The sequence below is a fragment of the Otolemur garnettii genome, unplaced genomic scaffold (assembly GCF_000181295.1).
Source record: "Otolemur garnettii isolate 467f Iridium unplaced genomic scaffold, OtoGar3 scaffold00001, whole genome shotgun sequence".
In the NCBI taxonomy this organism is placed as follows: domain Eukaryota; kingdom Metazoa; phylum Chordata; class Mammalia; order Primates; family Galagidae; genus Otolemur; species Otolemur garnettii.
In genome coordinates this window covers 48,466,238-48,485,889 of record NW_003852396.1, presented here as the reverse complement: position 1 = coordinate 48,485,889, position 19,652 = coordinate 48,466,238, and the positions used below count along the sequence as shown (strand labels likewise).

At 44.2% G+C, this 19,652-nt stretch overlaps 1 protein-coding gene across 1 annotated transcript in view; it reads right to left on the bottom strand.

Moving 5' to 3' along the window:
- Window positions 1-18,732, bottom strand: part of NAV2 (neuron navigator 2) — a 276,592-nt gene extending 257,860 nt beyond the window's left edge. The window contains exons 1-3 of the mRNA XM_023510001.1: window positions 18,715-18,732; window positions 17,523-17,640; window positions 10,240-10,292 (exon numbers count right to left, since the gene is read on the bottom strand). Of these exons, the coding sequence (XP_023365769.1) occupies window positions 10,240-10,292; window positions 17,523-17,640; window positions 18,715-18,732 (189 nt within the window). The remainder of the gene's footprint in view (window positions 1-10,239; window positions 10,293-17,522; window positions 17,641-18,714) is intronic.
- Window positions 18,733-19,652: the final 920 nt, after the last annotated feature.

Genomic DNA, 19,652 nt, shown 5'->3' with positions numbered 1-19,652 from the left:
AGAAGTAGAGACGGCGTTTCAGATTCCCACCAGACCATGGTCACATGCACAGTCAGACCCGATCAATTTAGGACATGCAACAGTTCTCAGACGAAAGAATACTGTAAAAAGCATCCTAGCCTTTTCAAAAAGATAAATGGATTCACCCGTTGAAAGTACTTTCGCCAAATTTAAACATATCCTTTAGAATTATGAATTTGTAAAATTGCAAGCCACTGTCAAACCAACACATACTGAAGTGTCTGTCTGTGTGCACAGCCACACACCCTCCTAAGTAGGCTTCTCTACTTGACTTAAAGATAACGTGCCACACTTGGCAAAGTGTCGTCACCAGATGAGCAACGTCCTCATCACCTGGAGCTTGGCAAAAATACAAATTCTCAGGCTCCTCCCAGACCTACTGAATCAGGAACTCTGGGGTCGAGGCTCAGCAATCTGTTTTAATAAGTTCTCTGGGTGCTTCTCACACTCAAACTTGAGAAGCGTGGCTATAGGATGTTTTGGCAAACCAAACGTTATTTTGCATATTAGTAAAAAATAATCAATTATGTTGGTGTCTTTTAACACATTATAACTAAATTAAAATTATAAGAGAAGATGTTGAAATTGCGAGATTTTCTTGGTTTAGGACTACTCAAATTTCTTGAAAGCGTTTAAAAGCACATAGTGCATTTGACATGTTAAAATTTGATGTGTAACTTTACTCCACTCTCTGGGAAACTCCTGGATGGCTGGCCCCTGTACTGTTCAGCTCTTTCATCTGAGAAAAATTAGCTAAGCACTTCCAACATACCTAGCCCTATGCCAGGTACTGGGAATATGGAGATTTTTATTGAACTGAAGGATAAAAAAAAAAAAAATCACACATTTTACAAAACTTTGATGTTATTAAATTGCATATAAAATATGATGAATCTACCATAAAATTTGCTTGAATGTTATGTTAATTATAAGATAAACATATATTAGTTGGGGAACATAATACCTACTCATGGGTTTACATTGGCATCAAAGAGTCCAGAAGACCCAGCATTCACTTCTAATTACTTAAATGAAATGTATATGCCTCTCCCTAGACAACTCAGTATCTGAGGCCACCCATAATGTGGATACAGAACTAGAAACGAACTGTGGGTCTCTGTCTTCATCATGCTTCCCTATAGCCATCTGCTTTGAATATACAGATGTGGAAAGCTCCATTCTGAAGTGTTCTAATGGCAGCAACTTCCAGAAACACAGAAGCCCAAGGGGCCCATATTTATAGCAAAACGAGCCTCGGCTGTAAAACCCAGATAGCTTACTGTCTGATTCAGCAAGAGCTACTTTGCTTGAACCTCAGAGTCTACTAGCTTCCTAATGCTGTTATAACCATCCCTGATTCACCCCTCACAACAACCATAGAAGGCAGCTTCCATCACTATCCCCTCTTCCAGATGAGAAACAAGACTCAGAGATTTGGTTAACTTGCCCAGCACACATGCACAGTCTGTGGGACCCAGGTCTGCCTGATTCTAGGGTCCATATATATTCTTCTTCATCCCACATCTCCTTCCCATGACAGGATGGATGTCTCATCCAGAGCCTCCACCTATCCTATCTGAGGGACTAGTGTTACGAATGTAATTTTTGTACCTCCATTTCTCCCTCGGTTGATTTCCTTACAGGTAGAACAGCAAAACAGTTAAGGGAACAGGCTCTGGAGCCAGGCTCCCTGCATGCAAACCCCAGCTTGCCACTTATGAGCTGTGTGACCTTGGACAAGTTATTCAATCACTCTCGACCTCCATTTCCTCATCTATAAAAGGGAAAAAATAGTGGTATCTGCTCTTCCAGGGTTTTATGAAGATAAAATCAATCGATATAGATAGAATACCTAAAACAGTATCTACTCTAAGTGTCTGCTGTGTGCTATAATAAAACAGTTAGGGACAAAGGCTCTACAGTGTGAAGGGAAGGGACGAGAGGTTTCTTATCATGCCCCATAGCCAGCCCCCAGCAGAGCACATCAAATAGCAACAGGATCTAAATTCTCTATATATTTTGTTCATTTCTTCCTAATGAAATGAACAAAATATATTCCTCAATCCACAGGACTGTTATAAGAATGAGTTAAAACATGTAAGGCACTTAGGACTGCACATTATTATTTTTATTATCAATAATAATCTCTGGTAGTCATGAGGAAGCCTGCATATGCTTACCTCAAGCAGCGTGAAAAAACTTAAACTCATAATCAACCATAATCCCTGAGAGTTATTACAAATTTCCTATTTGGGTCCACTGGATAACCCAAGGAAGCAAATAATTAAAAGACAGAAAAATATTACTTCTACAACAGTGTTGAGTATCTGTTTCTTAAATGCCATAAAGGACATCCAAATTAATACCTAGTGCTCAAATTCCTGCTTAGCTGTAGATAATGAAATCAGAACAATGGTATGTTATAGGCCTCCGGTCACACAAACATATTCAGACCAGGTCCCTCCTTGGTCTTTCCATCTGTCCATCTAAACATCTCACATTTACTCAACACAAAGTATTGCCAGTCACCAAAATGGTAGGTGCTTGGAATACTCTAGAGAGAGATATGTTATTTTCTTCAAAAAGATGGGTAACCAGACAACCTTGAGAAAATGACTTATCCCAAAGGCAGGCACAGGACATCTGAGGACCCAAGATGTTCATGTTTATTATCAACAATAATAGTTGTGAGGCATCTAATTATGACAATGCCTTGAGGAAACAGTTGACCTGAAGGTCACACTGCCCAAGCAGAGACAAAAAGGTTCCTCCAGCAGACCAGACAGTATGCAAAGTACAGAGGCATGAGAGTGCACGGCCTGACTCCTTAGTGCACCACAAGGCACCAGCGTGGCTGAGGCTTAGTGTCTGAGCAGCTGAGCAGCAGGAGAGGATGGAAACTGGATCTTGAAGAACCTTCTATTCTGTGCCCATGAGTATGGAGAGAAAAATGAGACAGTGACAGTTTCAAATAAAGGCATGAGTAAGGAGAAGAGGTGGATGTGAAGGCTGTGAAGGAAGGATGGCCTAGGCTTAAGAGCGACAGTGGATGTGCCACAAGGGTGGGAAGCTGTAGATGCTCCACGGTGATCTTGGCCCCGGACTGTTTCCACTTTACTTTAAATTCTAAGTAGCCTGCAGACTTTTCCTCATTCCTTCGTGGTTCTGCCACATGTGTGTGCCCTTAGGGTTGAGTAAAAATAGGCCTGAGGCCCAGGGAAGAGGCAGCTCAGCTGCCTGAGGATCTCAGACACTCCCCGGGCATGTGGCTGACTTTCTGGCAGCTGTTGGGAGGGCTCAAGGTCACTGGGCCTGGAAACCTGATCCTGCTGCAGATGGCCTTCTAGCCCAGGAAGCTCTGTGAAGAGCGCGGCCGGAGGTCCCTGGCGCCAGGGTTCTTCAAGGCCATCTCAAGGGGCTGCCTCTCACCAGGGGCCACCTGCCCCTATTTCAATGTTTGCGTTCCCATCAACAGGTCAACTCAGGCCCTTTCCGGAAATATTCAATCTCTTTCCTTGTGGCTAACTCTCAGCTAAGCCTAATTTGTTCTGCTACATCCGCAGATGAAAAATGAGGACAAAAGTTGGTGAGGTAGAGATTATTTTTATTGCGCATATTTATTTATAATAAACATTTCTTATTCTTGGTCACAGGGGTCAACACCACAGTTTCTGAAACTAGACAGTCTTGGGTTCAAGCTCCAAGCCTACCTCCTAGGTAAATAATCTAAGGCCCCAAACGACCTTTAAATCTCCAATCTCTAGTCCCTGTGCAAAATGGAGACAATAACTGCACCTATGGCATAGGGCTGTTTTGAGGAGTAATATAATAACTAGGTCAGCTCTCAGCACACAGATACTAGAGAGTGCTCAGTAAATGCTTCCTCACTGAAGTCTCATGCTAACTACCGTGTTTCCCCGAAAATAAGATCTACCCCAAAACTAAGCCCTAGCAGGATTTCTATGCATTTGTTAAATATAAGGCCTACCCCAATAAGACCTAGTGATGGGTGTGGCTATGCAGCGTATCTGCATAGCCACGCCCTGCACTTCAGCGCAGAGCAGTAAGACTGGAATACCTTTTATCTGCCATAGCTCCTTTCTCCCAGCCTTTCGTACTTGGGCAGGTGCGCATGTGGTAACTGCAGTCGCAGGCATCCTATCTATCGCACACATGTGACAGCTAGCAGGCATCCTCACACTATGGCCCGCAGGCAGCCACCGAGGACATTTATCCTGCCTGCCAGGTGTTTTTGCCATCCCTGCCTGTCCTGCTTAGCAGCCGAGTCGTCCCGGGGCCGGCCCTCCAACAGTCTGAGGGACAGTGAACTGGCCCACTGTTTAAAAAGTTTGAGGACCCCTGGGCTAGGGGAAAGGAGTTTAAGCATCACTAACGCCAGCCCCACCAACAAGGTCAGCTCCCCCGTCAGGTTCCAGAAGAAGATGACTTAACTGTATTTGAATAAATGTAGATTATTGTATTATACTTAATAAAAATAAGACATTCCCTGAAAATAAGCCTGTTACAGGAACTGGTCCCTGAGAGCCTAAGGAGTATGCCCTGGGTCACAGGAGTTGGCCTTGGAGCCTGCTCTCAGCTATGACACTTTGTAGCGTCTTTCTACAGAGGAGTGAGACAGAAGAGGACCAAATAAAGGATGGCTGGCACTGCCACATTCCTTCCTAGGCTCTGTCCCACTGTGTCTCCCCAGGTACTGGCCCTCTGCAGTGGTGGGTGAGGTGGCCCTGCTTATAGCAGCAACTCAGTTTCAATGGCTTTCACATAGAGGCGTCCACAGAGGATTTTAATAGGGGAATGGGGTGGGGATTGGTTCTGCTTATTGAAGAGAAGTTTGAAAGCCATTGCTCTGCCCTTCTCTGCGTCTAAGTGCAGACTCACTTTGTCTTGGAAACTCAGGTGCTGCCATCTTCCAGAGAGCCACTCCTGAAAGGACAGGGTAAGGAGAGCTGTGCCCTATACAACAAGGGTACCAATTCTGGGGTCTCTGGAGCCCATGATCTGCTCAGCCTGTGTGCAACATTGGGGAAGACACGCAATCTGTGGATGAGAGAGCTGGCAGCTTTTCTCAGATTTTCCAAAGGGTTCCAACCACCCTCCCCAAATATAATGGACCACTAAAACAAATGACCATCATCATAGAAACTGCTGTTTATTGAGCACTGATCATAAACCAGGAGAATGTTATGCTCACCTGCATCAAAGATGCTGTGGGGAGGATGAACTAAGAGAAAACATTGCCTTTGCAAAGCATCCAGAACGCACCTGGCACAAGGCAAACACCATAAACTCTGCTTATATTTTATCACTTTATTATTGCCCATTATTATCATTTCAATTGCCTCATTAGTCTTCATGAGAACTTTATTAAGTATGTATTATTATTAATCCTGCTTTATAGAGCAAGAAATCTGAAGCTTGAGAAGGTTAATTAGCTCAAGGCCACAGAGGAAGAGAAGGAGCTGAGGCCTGGCCCTGCTGGTTCTCCCACTCAGGCTCAGGCTGACCCTGGGTCTACAGATGCACTAAGGGAGGAAAGCAAGAGGACTCCCCAAGACCTCCAGAGGAGGCAGGGGGCAAACCCGGGCTGGCAGGCCCAGCCTGGAGGGGAAAGCAGGCCTGGGCTGCAGCTTTTTTGCTGAAAAGGCAAGCAGGCTTGGCTAACTTTGTGCCTCCCCTAATCAACAACAGAAAGCCAGGCTGCTTAAAATAATAATGATTAAAAAAGAAAACCACCCCCTGCGGCTGGCTATTCCCAGGCTCCAGAGTGAGCCAATGCCTCCTATGTCTGAGAGCCAGTGAGTTAAGGGAGCTAAGCAGTGGCTGCCCCAGCACTTCTGGCTGAGCTCCAAGCTATGTTTTTCCTTCCAAACTAATACATAACTCTGCTGAACACACTACTTGAAAGCCAAAGAGATGCCCTTAGGTTGTCATGGCAATGTTAAACAGACAAAACACTTTAACAAGCTCTGACGCACACATACAAACTTATTTAAAGGCCAAGGGGATAAAGTTGGAGAGGGGAGAGGTGTTGGGGTGGGGGTGTTATTTCTAAAGTTCCATCTCCAAGGATTTGGCCCCCAAAGCATCTAGGTCAGACTGAGACAGGGCAAAGGACTCCTTAACAACAAGCAGAGGCCAGGGCTTGCTCCAGGAAGGGGAAGCAGCTGCCGTGCATCTCTGTCTTCAGGTCGCAGTCACAGTCCCATCTTAGCCAGCCAAGGTCTGGGCGTGCAGGGTTATGGATGCAGATGGAAGAGAACGAGGCAGAGTCCTGGGGACTGGACTTGGGTTTCTCACCCAGCCCACAGGAAAGTCAGGAGGGCAAAAGGCGCATGTGAATATGTAATCCTTAAAGTGCTGTGTAGACACTTGTTCAAGCTGTTATTAAAAATATCACCATCTCCAACCAGCAGCATTTTCACATCCCAGATTCCAGAGTTGAGCATCCATCCATAATAGTTAATAGGCTGCGGTTTTTTCCTTTAGAAAAAATTTGTTCTCAGGCGTTGGGGGTTCCTCCCTTAGATCCAGAAATCTAGGGAGTGATGAAGAATGCAGAAGGCTCGCCCCAGGTCTGCAAGGACCTCCGTGCCTATGGGTCTGCCGTGCCCTGGGCTCTTCCATGCCATACTTGTCATGCTGGGCACAGCAGAGCATGGGGCTGATGCTGCAGAGAGGCTGGCAGAGGCTCACCAGATGCAGTTGGGGGCAATACGGTATGACCGAATACGTTTGCAAAACCTTCCTCTGCAGGATCCATGATAACCTCAGATAAACAGATTCTCCAGAAACGGGTTTCAGGCCTGGCTCTCTGCTTGGAATCCTCTTCTGCTCATCATCCCTTGCAGCTACCCCCTCACCTTTCAAGGCTTGCCCCTTAGAAATGAACCTTCCCTGCCCTGGATAGGGAGGAATGGGCCCCCACTGCTCCGTGCACAGATATCTACTGAAGCAGCTGCAATGCTCTGTTCTAGTCATTCTCTCCTCTCTTGGCCCACTCATCACATCTTGTTCACTCATGTGCTCACCTACCCTCGCTCACTGCCTGCCATTAGTAGACACTCTGTGACTGTTTGCTGATTGACACTCTAACCAGGCATCCTCAAACTACGGCCCGCAGGCCACATGGGAGCCTCCCAGGACATATATCCGGCCCAGTGGGTGTTTTTGCCACCGCTGCCTGTCCTACTTAACAACCGACTTGTCCTGGGACCCACAGTCCAGCCCTCCAACAGTCTAAGGGACAGTGAACTGGCCCCCTGTTTAAAAAGTTTGAGGACCCCTGCTTAAGTGTATGCACCATTATGCTCATGTGCTGACAGCCTTGGAATTCTCCAGGCTGGCAGCACATGTATCAATCAGATAGTCCACAGTATCTGTTTCCACTTCCCCATTCCCTGGGAAGAAAGCAGAACTTGAAGCAGAGCCTGGGTGGAGGTACTTGGAGCCAAGAACAGGGCACCTGGGGGTCTGGTGAGTCAGGAGGTGTGAAGGGAGGGAGGAGAAAATGTGTTCTCTTCCAGAGCACATCCCTACTGCAGAGCTCACGCTCCCACCTACCCTTTAGCTGAGGCTGTGAATTGGCCGCTAGAAAACTGGAATCGTACCCACTCTATCCCACATCTGCTCTGAACCAGAACTGCCTTTCACTCCATTATTAAAGGCCCTGAAGGTATACTACCTGTTTTCTTAGACAGTGACCACATTAACTCCACACTTATTATTTTGGGGAGAGTAACAGCTAAGAGAAAATCCCCATAAAATACCCTTCCCACATTCTCATCTCATGTGTGTCCTCTTCTTTCTGCCAAAATCACACCCTCCATTGACCTTCCCCTTTGGCCTCCTCCAAACAGGCAATATTTAGCAAACAACAATAACATATGTTTATCATTGGCCACCCCACACAAAACCTAATTTGGAGGCTAACCACCTAGGAAGTCTAGAAATGGTAGCCCACACCCTGGGCCATATTCTCAAATTACCCTTCTCACGAGCAGAAGGGCTTTAAGCCTGTATTTGCAAGTGTGCACATATACAGGTGTGTCCTATGGGCCAGAACAACACCCAGGCCTATCTAGAAGGACTTCCTGCCTGACCTGGTGAGTTCTGCCTCATGTTTTGCCATTGTTCTGTGATACAGGACAAGGACAATGTCCCTGTTGTCCTTATCATCATGTCTCTCATTTCCTGCAGAATGGAATGACTGTGGTGAAGAGTCTTACATTTTCCTGGACTCACATCCCGTATGCTGAACTATTCTCTGCTAGTTTTACCACAAGACTGTGTCTGCCTCCCCGCCCCTAAGCTGGAACTAATTATCACCGACAATTACAGGATTTTATATTCGTGTGTTCTAAAAAAAACAGTCCACAAAAGAGAAGAATCCCCCAAACAATATAGCATTGATATAGATGGAAGTTACAGAGAAACCACAAAATTGTATTGGTGCTATAATAACATTTGTAAATAACTTGTTTGCATACAAAACTCAAATTTGCAAAGAAGAATATGAGGAAACAGTATTATAGGTTGAGCATCCCCAATCTGAAAATCTAAAAGCTAAAATACTCCAAAATCTGAAACTTTCTGAGCACCTGCATGGCACTCAAAGGAAATGTTCACTGAAACATTTTTGGATTCTGGGATTAGGGATGTTATAAGAATAACATAAATATTCCAAACTCCAAAAACATCTGAAACCCAAAGATTGCTGGTCCAAGTATCTTAGATAAGAGCTACTCAACCTGTATTTTATAAGCTTGAAAGTGGGCTTTAGCAATAGGCAACATCTCTAACAGAGAGTGCAGAAAATACAAATGCACTAAATAGAATAAAAGCTTGACTACCTGAGAATGTCAGTTCACACGTGCATTATAACAGGCGGAGGCAACTGAGTCGATATTTATCCTACAGGGAAATACTGCATCTCTTTCATGTGAAGATATAACTGCATGTGTAAAATACTTGCACTAAAATTAAGTCTTCTATCATCCAAATTTTCTCAATTATTAATACACTAGACAGCTGCAGTAGCTGTAGCAAAAAATAGCAGCCAAGCTTTTCCCAAAGTCAAAGCAGCCATGAGATGTCTGCCTGGGGACTTTCCTATGTCAGGAGCGGTTGGCCTCTGGATCAAATGAAAAGAAACAAAACCTCCAGTGAAACAATTAAAAACAGAGAGAAACTTGTTTCAGAATGTAAATGGAAAAATGACACCCCCTCCTAACCCCTTCATAATAAAATCATTTTTGTGCATGGAAAAGAGTTGACTGAAAAGGCTGCCTCTCTGCCCAACTTACTGGGATAAAACAACCCAGAAAATTAAACTGTAAAGGCAAGGAATGCCAGTCGCTTCGGTATACTCTTGAAATGAGATCTATTAAATTATGCCTATTCAAAACAGGTGAGAAACAAAGTATGACTTTTTCAGATTTCTAGAAGGTATCCTTAAATTGCCAGCTTCACATCTTAAACAGGTAGCAGCAGCATCTTAACAGACTATATATAACAACACATTCCTTATGTGAATATTCATGTTTGCAAAGTGTTGTGAAATGAAAAGCTAAGCACTCAGAGTATAACGATTCAATGTTTTCTGAACTCAACAATGAGCATGAGTTTTAACTTGAAGATGAGGTATAGGACAAGCAACAAGAAAAGAATAGACTTTAAAAGATTAATTTTTGTTGTTGTTTTAATAGAGCTAAACTGCATTACACTACAGAGAATGTCACTTGTCAAGGTTACTCTGAGAATGGTCCAGATGCCATCTACCCTTTGAAGTCCCTCAGACCCATGACGCAATTTCTCATTAGTAAGATACCATCGCGCCCTCAATGCCCCAGCACGATGCATGAACACATATTGCTGTGGGTCTTTGAGGAAGCAAAACAAGTCACAGCAGTTCAAGTTCTAAACATGTGTATATTTGCACCAGTTCTGTATAATTTGCGTCTAAGAGAGCAAGGACAATATTTTGTTTCCACTGTCTCAAAATACACATAAAAACACAGCCATTTTAAATAAATGCCAACAAGTGTCAGAAGCAGAGCATAGCTACTTGGAAATGACTGGGAGTTTATTAATCTAACCCCCTGGGGTAAAGCCTCTGGTGTGAAAGCTTTCAAGAGGGTCAATATCACTTAGAGGCAGGGCTTGCTAACATAACACAAACACTACCTACGTACCACTTACCATTTGCGACCTGTTCTTCGGACAGCCATTGATGTCTTCAATCTTTTCATTTGCTGAAAAAGGAAACACAAGTCAGAGAGACATTTTCAGTAGTAATGTTGAGGCCAACCAAGTCCTAAGGCCCATACTAGGGTTTGTCCAATCAACGCAGGCATGTGAAATGCTGAGACACTTCTAGCAAGCTTCAGGACTTACTCATCAAGCTGCCGTCCTCCAGGGACAGCTGGGGCAAGGTCGTCATCTGAAACAGAGACAACTGCATTGACGACAGTCTAGGAGTGATGGGGCATCGTGAAAATGCTGGGAGACTGGGCAACAGAGAGAGCTGTGACTGTGCTATAGGCGCTTAGAAAATCAGATGCAACTACGACCTCCCCACAAGATAAGTAGTTCAAGAGTGGATCAGTCCAGCCACAGCTCAGCTCCTGGGGACAAAAGCCACAGATGAAAGCACCGCATCTTTGGTCAGAAATATTTATATTGCTTTTGTTTGTTCTGATATGATGGTAAATGAGGAAAACAAGAGTGATTTAAAAATGGCTTGACCAAGGCTACATAGTAAGTCCAAATTAGATCAAGAAATGCACACGCTTCAAGTCATAATAGCACTTAGCTACTTAGAGAGCTGATAGAGAGAGATAGCATTGAATTAAGAGGAAGTCAAGTACTGATGCAAGGAAGGAATTCCACCCATCCTCTTAGGGTGAATGCTGATTGTTCTAAGTATGAAGCAATCATGGAAAGACACAATCCAAGATATCTATGGAGAGGTTGCACTGCACTGGGGGACGCAGCACCACAAGAAAGGCAGTAAGCACAGTGGTTAGAGCCCTGGCTTTGGAGGCAAGGATGCCCCAGTTTGAATCCCAGCTGTAGCTTCTTAGCTGTGTGATCTCAGCTATATCACTCAACCTCTCAGGGCCACAGTTTCCTCCTCTTTAAAATAGAGCTAAAACTACCAACTTCACAGGAGAAGCAATGAGAATGAAATGACATGGTGCCAGTAGACTGCTTAGCCCAGCACCTAGCACGTGGAGCTTTCTAAATGTTAGCCTCATTAACCCAATAATATATATTCTTATCATTGATGTAAAATATATGAAATAAAAATTTTCTTTTGGACTGCTCCATCTCAGTTAAACTCAGAAGTCCAATTAGAATTCCATACTAAAGAATTAAGGATATGCCTCCTCTTAAAGCCTTTGTAAGCTGGTCCCCCCAGTCCCATGTACCTAAACCCCACACCCTCACCTACAGAAGGATGAAGCACACTCAACATGTCTGTTTTCACAGCACCTGCATCTGTCTCTATTTTCTTCTTATTCATCTGATATGCAATACCTCTTCTTATCTCCCTCAACTGTGCTGTAAGAGCTTGGCAGACATGCAGAGCTTATTTTCACATTTGCATCCATAGAGCTAAATAACCACTTGCAAAAGAAAATTAGATTTTAATAGATATGATACCCAAAATTTCCATGCAGAGCAACGACATGAAAAACTATCCCAAAACGATAATAAAATCAAAGTGTTCCAAGCCTCTAAAATGTTAGAAACCTCAGCTTAAATATAGCTCACCATTATTTCAAAATGGGTTTATTTCTTCTCTAATGTTTCTACCTTGAGAGAAGTGAAAATTAAGAAAGTAGGCTAGAGGTTGGGAATTGTTTAAAAATCTAACCACTGCAGGACAGCGTGGTTAACATAAACTCAGCCTATTCTGCACATTCTTTAGAACTTGCCAAAAGTAATAGATGTTCGGGTTTATGACCCATCTGGGAAAATCCGAATCTTCAGAGCTCCAATTGAGTTTTCCCAACTCTACCTAATGTAAGACTATTGGGATAGGCATTTTAGAAAGACTTACTTCCAAAAGAAGTGCCATGAAAAGCCCATACAAAATGCTCAGTGAATGGAATGATTCATAAATATTTGTTCTTCAGTTCACCAAAAAATATGATTAGCCACAATATATTACTAGCACGTTAAGTGCCATAAAAACAGAGATTTTTATCTGCTTTGTTTCCTACTAAAACCCCAGAGCTTAGGACAGTGTCTGGCACACAAGATCCATTCAATAAATGTTTGTCGTTGGAACTAAGAGATGAGTATTCCGAACATCTCAGTGAATCCAAGCTCTACTGTCTATTTTCAGGCAGCTGTCCTTCCACTTGTAAATACAGCTGTAGATACTAAGGCAGAAAAAGAAAAGAAGGCCCTTGACAAATGGCACTCCTTCCGATGTGGGAAATCATGGCAGGCACGAACTCTGACCTTGGATTTTGATACGCAACATTGGAGAAAATAAATATGTGGCTTTGGAGAATCGAGGCCAATCAAGGTATCTTCCAACTGGATACTCATGACGACCAAAGTGATAAGTCATTGGATTCCGATCAATACCCAGTGCAGCATTAGGTCATTAGTGTTCATTACAGTGAAGGATGGATAAATGTGACCCTAAGAAGTCATGTGGGATATTTTAAAGATTCTTTATATGCCATCAGGATAATGAAACCAAAAGGCTTGTTCGAATTACTCCTCTAATTCCTTTTCATGGTCCATCACCTAAACCCAGTCAGGTGCTCTTTGAATGCAAACAGCATGGCTCCTATCAGCCTAAAGCTGCCATTTTACAGCAGTCAGGATAAACCTATGGAGTGAAGTCCACTTGTGACCATGCTAAAGAGCATCTGGGAAGAGCTGCATTCAATGACTAATCCAAACTCAAAATAAATGCTTAATAAAAATTAAAAAGTACCAGATCACCCTGTTTCCAGTTTCATATAATTTAAATACTTATTTACTTAAATTCCCAAGACTTTCCTTGATTGCTATAAAGCAGCTCTGATTCTGCTGGTAGGAAGGAAGAGCTTGGTCTTCAGAGCTGAATATATTAACTCAGGGCAGGGGGTCTTTGGCTGGAGACCAAAAGCAATCAAAGAAACAAAGGCATTTGCTCCCAAAGTCCTCAATCGTGATTAAAACTGGCATCCTTAAGTACCAATGATAATTTATTTATCCCAGCACATTCAAGACCTTCTTAGCCCCACTAATGCAGTAAGCTGTCTGCACACAAGGTGACAATTTAGTGATTAGAAAGCACGAACGCACTTTTTAAATAAGAAAGGTGGCATCAAGCTTATTACTTTTCAAAATACCTCCATTAAAGGATTCATAGCATTCCAACGGGCTGGGCATCTATGCACTTATCATCCCTGGTAGTTGGCAGTCCTGCTAATGGAAAGAGAAGAAACTGGCTGTCCAGAGCAGCAAAAGACTTACCCAAAGTCACACAATGGCAGTAGGTCATCAACAGAAAGAAGGCATAGTCCTACATGTCTACATGTTGTGTGAATTTCCCGGCTGCACTCGGAGGCAACTTAAATGGCAGAAAAATAAGCATCAGCTCGTACCATTTCTAAGGGGAAATCTTCCTCCCTCTCTCTCTCTATTCCCTCTTTTTCTCCAATCTTCTTTTCTTCATCCTTTCCCTGCCTCTCCTCTTATTTCTCTTTCTTTCAGCCCTTCTTTCTCCCCCTCTCTCCTTCCTTTGCTCCAACCTCTTCTGGCATCCTCCCCTGACAACAACGTAAGCAAAGGAGGGAGGCCTGTCTCTCTCTCTTGATTCATGCTGTTTATACTGGCCTCGTAAACCTTTCTAATAACTCGTGGAGATGGCACCATGATGGGCTGGCAGGCAACTCCTGACTCAAGGCAACTCATGACTCAAGAAGATAATCATACTAATAAGAGGTTGAACACAGGAACACAATCTTCAGCTACCAAAGGCAACAATGGAAAAGTGTGGACTTCAGAAGTAAAGAGCACAAATGATCAACAGTTTATTGACCTGGTCAGAAAATGCCACTCCCCACTCCTTCAGCAAAAGGCCTGTATTCACAGATATTCTAAGACAAAATCCTCTGGATTAGCAGATAGACAATCTAGGAAAGAAGTCACACAGGAAACTTTGATGCTTGTTTCCTTCTCTGCTCCCCATATTCTGGGTCTCTTGTTCTGCACACACAGAGTAGAGGATGTGAGCCATATCATGGCACAGTTGGGAGGAGAGTCAAATACTGACGTCTGGCCTTGCTTGGGGAATCTTTGGCCAGAGTGATCCTTTCCTGGCAGTCTAAGGGAAGCAACCTGGTGACCTGATACGCGGTTTGGGCTGGTGGTACTAACTTGAGCCTTTGGAACTGCAAATCAGCAAGCCTTAGGCCCAAGGGTGCCATATCTAGGGAAATTTCATCTCATCTGAATAGATTCAGGAAAGCATCCTCCTGAGCAATGATTAAAAACTGCCCTGGCTTACATTTTCATAGCACTATGTTTAGTAAATTCACAACATACAGGCTACCATTTGGCTTTTCTGAGCCCAAGGCGGACATGACTAATCTATCACAATACACACTGACACTGACAGCAAGACTTTTTCATCCTTCTATATGTCACTTTCTAGGCACCTGCTACCAAGTGCCATCCAGGATCCTGCTATAGTTTCCAAACATATCTCATTGATACCCAACTTGAATTTATAAGCCACACTTTGTCTCTTGCTGCCTGTGCTGAAAGATGGAAAGGTTTCCAATGGAAACATTCTGCATAGCCCCAAAACTCAGTCAAAGTGGGCCTGCATTTGTAATATAACCCTGCTAAAATAAAATGCACTTCAAAACCTAGCTCAGGTGCAAGTCACACCTTCCAAGACCTTACCAAAAAATGGTACCTCTTCTTCCAAGGCTCTGAGCCTTGCACATTCTTTCTTTATTCCTACTGAGGAGTGCAATGCTGCACACAGTTGGTGTTCAGTAAATGGCTACTAACCTAAAGTGAAGGGAGGCGAAGTCCCAGACTAGATTGTCTCTAGAGTGAAAAGTGCTATAACACAGCAGAGTGAAAACAAGAAGCTTCCAAAGCAGGATGACCCAGCTTAGAATCTTCACACAGACTAGACATGCAATATTGGGCTACTGATCCTTGCTCGACCTCAATTTCCATATCTGCAAAATGAGGAGAATAGCACCTACTTGCAAAGGACGTTGAGAAAATTAAATAAGAAATTTTTTAAAGAGCTTGGTACAAGTGATGGTGAATAGTGGAAGGAAAAGGAACTGGTAGGAGTGACACAGACTGTACAGTGATTGCCAAGGATGCCCACACTCTGCTATCCCTGCCTTTGTCCAAACCTCTTTCTTGCAGTGTGAGCAGGACCTGTGACCAGCTTCTAACCAATGGAACATGGCCAAGGGATGAGCTGTTAGACCCAAGATTACGTTATGTTATATAACACTGTATCTTGCTAGCAGACAAGCTCCAAAAACTTTCTCCCCCCTGCTGGCATTAAAGAAGTTGGTGGTCGGCTCGGTGCCTGTAGCACAGAGGTTACGGTGCCAGCCACATATATCTAGGGTGGTGGGTTCGAACTTGGCCTGGAGCAGCTAAACAACTGCAACAAAAAATAGCCAGGTATTGTGGCAGGCACCTGTAGTCCCAGCTACTTGGGAGGCTGAGGCAAGATAATCGCTTAAGTGGCTCGGCGCCTGTGGCTCAAGCAGCTAAGGCGCCAGCCACATACACCTAAGATGGCGAGTTCGAATCCCCAGCCCGGGCCGCCAAACAACAATAATGGCTGCAACCAAAAAATGGCCAGGCGTTGTGGCGGGCACCTGTAGTCCCAGCTGCTTGGGAGGCTGAGGCAGGAGACTCGCTTGAGCCCAGGAGTTGGAGGTTGCTGTGAGCGTGATGCCATGGCACTCTACCCAGGGGGATAGCTTGAGGCTCCATCTCAAAAAAAAAGGTAATCGCTTAAGCGCAAGAGTTTGAAGTTGCTGTGAGCTGTGACGCCATAGCACTCTACCAAGGGCAACATAGTGAGACTATGTCTCAAAAAAAAAAAAAAAAAAAAAGAAGTTGGTGGCCATAATGGTGGGGGGAAGGCGGGCGCCTTGTGGCAAGGGGGTGAGCAGCTTCCAGAAGGTGAGGGTGGCCTCCAGGGATAGCCAGTGAGAAACCAGGACCCATAATCCTATAACTATAAGGAAAAGAGTTCTGCCAACAACCTGACTGATTATAAAAGCAGCTCCTCCCCAGTCAAGCTGCCAGATGAGAATGCAACTCAGGCCAATAGTTGTCAAAAGTCTTACAGAGGCACCCAGCTAAGCCACACCCAGACTCCTGATACCCAGAAGCTGTGACAGAATAAATACGTGCTATTGTTTTTAAGTAGACAATTTCAGAACAATTTGTTAAACAGCACGGGAAAACTAATACAGGACAAAGAGGAAAAAGGAAGAAGAGGACCAACAGCAGCTCTTCTTATGAAAGCAATCGAGGACCGCAGGAAAACTTAAGTTTGAGTAATAGCAGCAGTCCAAAGGTTTCTGCTAAAGCCAGCCTGTGTTCTCAGGTACATTGTCTGCAGATTTGAGAGGACCTCAAACTATGAAAGGCAACTTCTCACTCTTGAAGGATAAATAAACTTTTCCATAACAACACATGCCAGAGGGGCCGGGGCTTCTGTCCTTTGCCTGCGCCTTCTCCCTTGGCACAATCTGCTGCCAAGGCTACCAGCGACAACAATCAGCCTAATGCTGCCTAATTGACCTCCCGCCTGCTCAGTCTGCTCAGAGCTCTCAGGCAGGGCCACAGGGAGGTTCCCATAAAGCCCATGCCACAGCCACGGCCAGCATCCACCCGCCTTTCTTCCCAGGAGGAAGTCTCTTCTCCCGGCGCACCGCCAAGGCACGAAGAACTCCCTCTGCTCAAGATCCTTTCCCCTAGAATTAAAACTAGAACCAACCAACCTTTTCTGGAGTTTCAGCTTTTGACTTCTCAGACCCAATTAGAGTTGGCAGAATTAACCAGCCTTATTTTACTTAAATATATGTGTGTGTGTATTTCCAGAATAATCCTCAAAAATAGTACCATCCAAGATGGGAAATGAAAAAGCATGAAAGATAGGAGTAGGCAAAAAGAAGGGAAGAAGCACCCCTCTCCAAAGCCACCAGCATTTCCTCCTGGCCTTGGCCAGTCTTTCCTCTAAGAGGATCAAGATGAGATTGCTGTGTGTGCATGTATGATCTTAGGGAAAGTAAACTAGCAAGCAGGTATCCTCACAACCTGAGTCAAAGCATGGAATCAAATAAATTGTCAATACATGAGAAATGTTGCTTTCCCCTTAGAGATTTCTGTGGTCCCTCCCACCCACTCCACTAGACTGCTTTTGGGCTGGGTCCACGGTAGCTGGCAAATTTCAAGGTAAAATCTGCTCTTACCCACAACCTGGATGATCTGGGCCAGGAGGACACCATCTGTCACATCTTGCTGGAGATCCTTGATGAGACGCTTGTGGCCGGATTTTGCTAGATAATGATTGGCCCAGTCTGTGTAGATCTGTAAAAAAGTAAACAGGCAACTTGAGGAAGCCAGTCGGATCCCAACTCTGAGTCAGAGGCAGCTGCTCAGGCCGGCACAGCAGCCACCATCCCACTGCCGAGCTTCGGGGGCCAGCCAAGACCATTAAAATTCAGGGCATTGTGCTCACCGGGCATTCAGCTAACTATCGCTGGGCTTTTGCTATTGAGAGATCTGCCACCAAGGCTCAGGGAAAAGCTAAAGAAAGCTTCAAAACATACAGAGGCCTGAATGGGACAGGGGACACGGAACTAAACAGTCTGCTCCAGACGGCTTTGAGAGGCTGCAGATCTAGACGCAGGCGAAATGTACCCCCATCCCTTCCCATCTTTTCTTCTTTATTGAGAAAACAACGTATGGGGAGGTTACCACCCAATAGGCATCTCTAACAGGGCCATGGCAGGGTAAGGAGCGCTATTGAGTTAGCTGAGTTCTCAGGAGCCTGGGTCCCTTAGAAAGGAGCCAAGTGTGAAAACAAAGACCTCAATTACTCGTGTGTGAGTGAAGTTATTTATGGCCTCACAATAATCTCCGATTTAATTGGTTTAATTGAAAAGCCAGGCATCATTTTCACTGTTGGGATTGTGTGAACAAAACTCAACAAATTCCAACATACTTAAACACAACACTGCATGCACAGCAGCCTGGCAGGCGAAGGCTGGGTCACCATGGAATCAGGACAGGGGAACCCACTCACTCTTCTTGGTAACAGACTCCTTAGGGTAAAAGAATATTTTCCTTTTTTAGGTTGTCATGTTGCTCCATTTATTAAATTATTGGAATATAATAGTTGTACATATTGGGAGAGGTACTTCTAAACAGGCTGATAAGCACAAGAAAACTCTCAACTGAAAACTTTTTTCCCAACTGTCAGAGCCAAAAACAAACAACAAAACACCTCCCCATCGATTCTGAGTGCTAAGTTCCATGCTCGGATTTATGAGCTTGCACTGGGGTGTGTATGTGGACATGTAGGCCCCTGCATATCAGCATCTCTTTTTTTTCCCAGAGTGATAATGAACAAATGACTACCCTAAAAGAGAAGTGTCCCACCTTAGTATACTGCAACATGTTCACATACTAATCCACAAGATGCCACCACCAAAATGATGAAGGTGACTGTTCTACCTCTGACTGTCTGTGTGACTCCCAGAGCAGCAGAAGCTCCCCTCCTCACCTAGGCTTTCATTCTCCCTCCTATTTCCAAACAGTTCCCCCAGGATAATCTCACACAATGGGGCACGGCCCCTCAAGGTTCCAAGAATGGGAACAGGAGCTAGGGCTGTACCTGCAAACAAGCAGGGTCCCTCCAGGGAGGCAGCATCTCTGCTCTGACTCCTCCACTTGGGGAACATGGGAGCATGAGGGTGCTCATTCCAAGAAAGGGCGAGACAAAGCTACACATTCTAGTGCAGCAAGAGGTGACAATGACAACACCTGCCCACCCACCTAGCTGTCTCCCACTGCAGAGACCCAAAAGCAGAAGACGCATGCTCACAGTATGTTTCTATTTTATACTGCAGCCCCATCCTTAAATACACACTAGTCTTTCCTATGACTCCCAAGTTGTCAAAAACACGTTGAATCCCACAAAGGCATAAATGTATTCATGATCTATGTATATAGGACTTAATAAAAAAAACTAATAAAACAAGATCATTTTCAATTCTTTAAGTTTAGAGAAAGCTAAGGAAGTAGACTGCCATCTTTGTAATTATAATGAATTATAATGAAACTCCTGAAATTTAAAAGATCATTGAGTGAAACTAACGGGAAAGAAGAAAGAGGAAAAAAATAACACTAAAAGGAAAAGAGGCAGACTTGGGTTCCAGTCCCACTTCTGTAGGCCCCACAGGGTAGGAATTTGGGTCTGTTTTGTTCAATGTGTATCCCGAGTACCTAAAATAGTATGAAGGATGCTAAAATTTCTCAATATGTATCTGTGGATAAATGGATGAATGACTTCACATGAGCCAATTCACCTCCCTGAG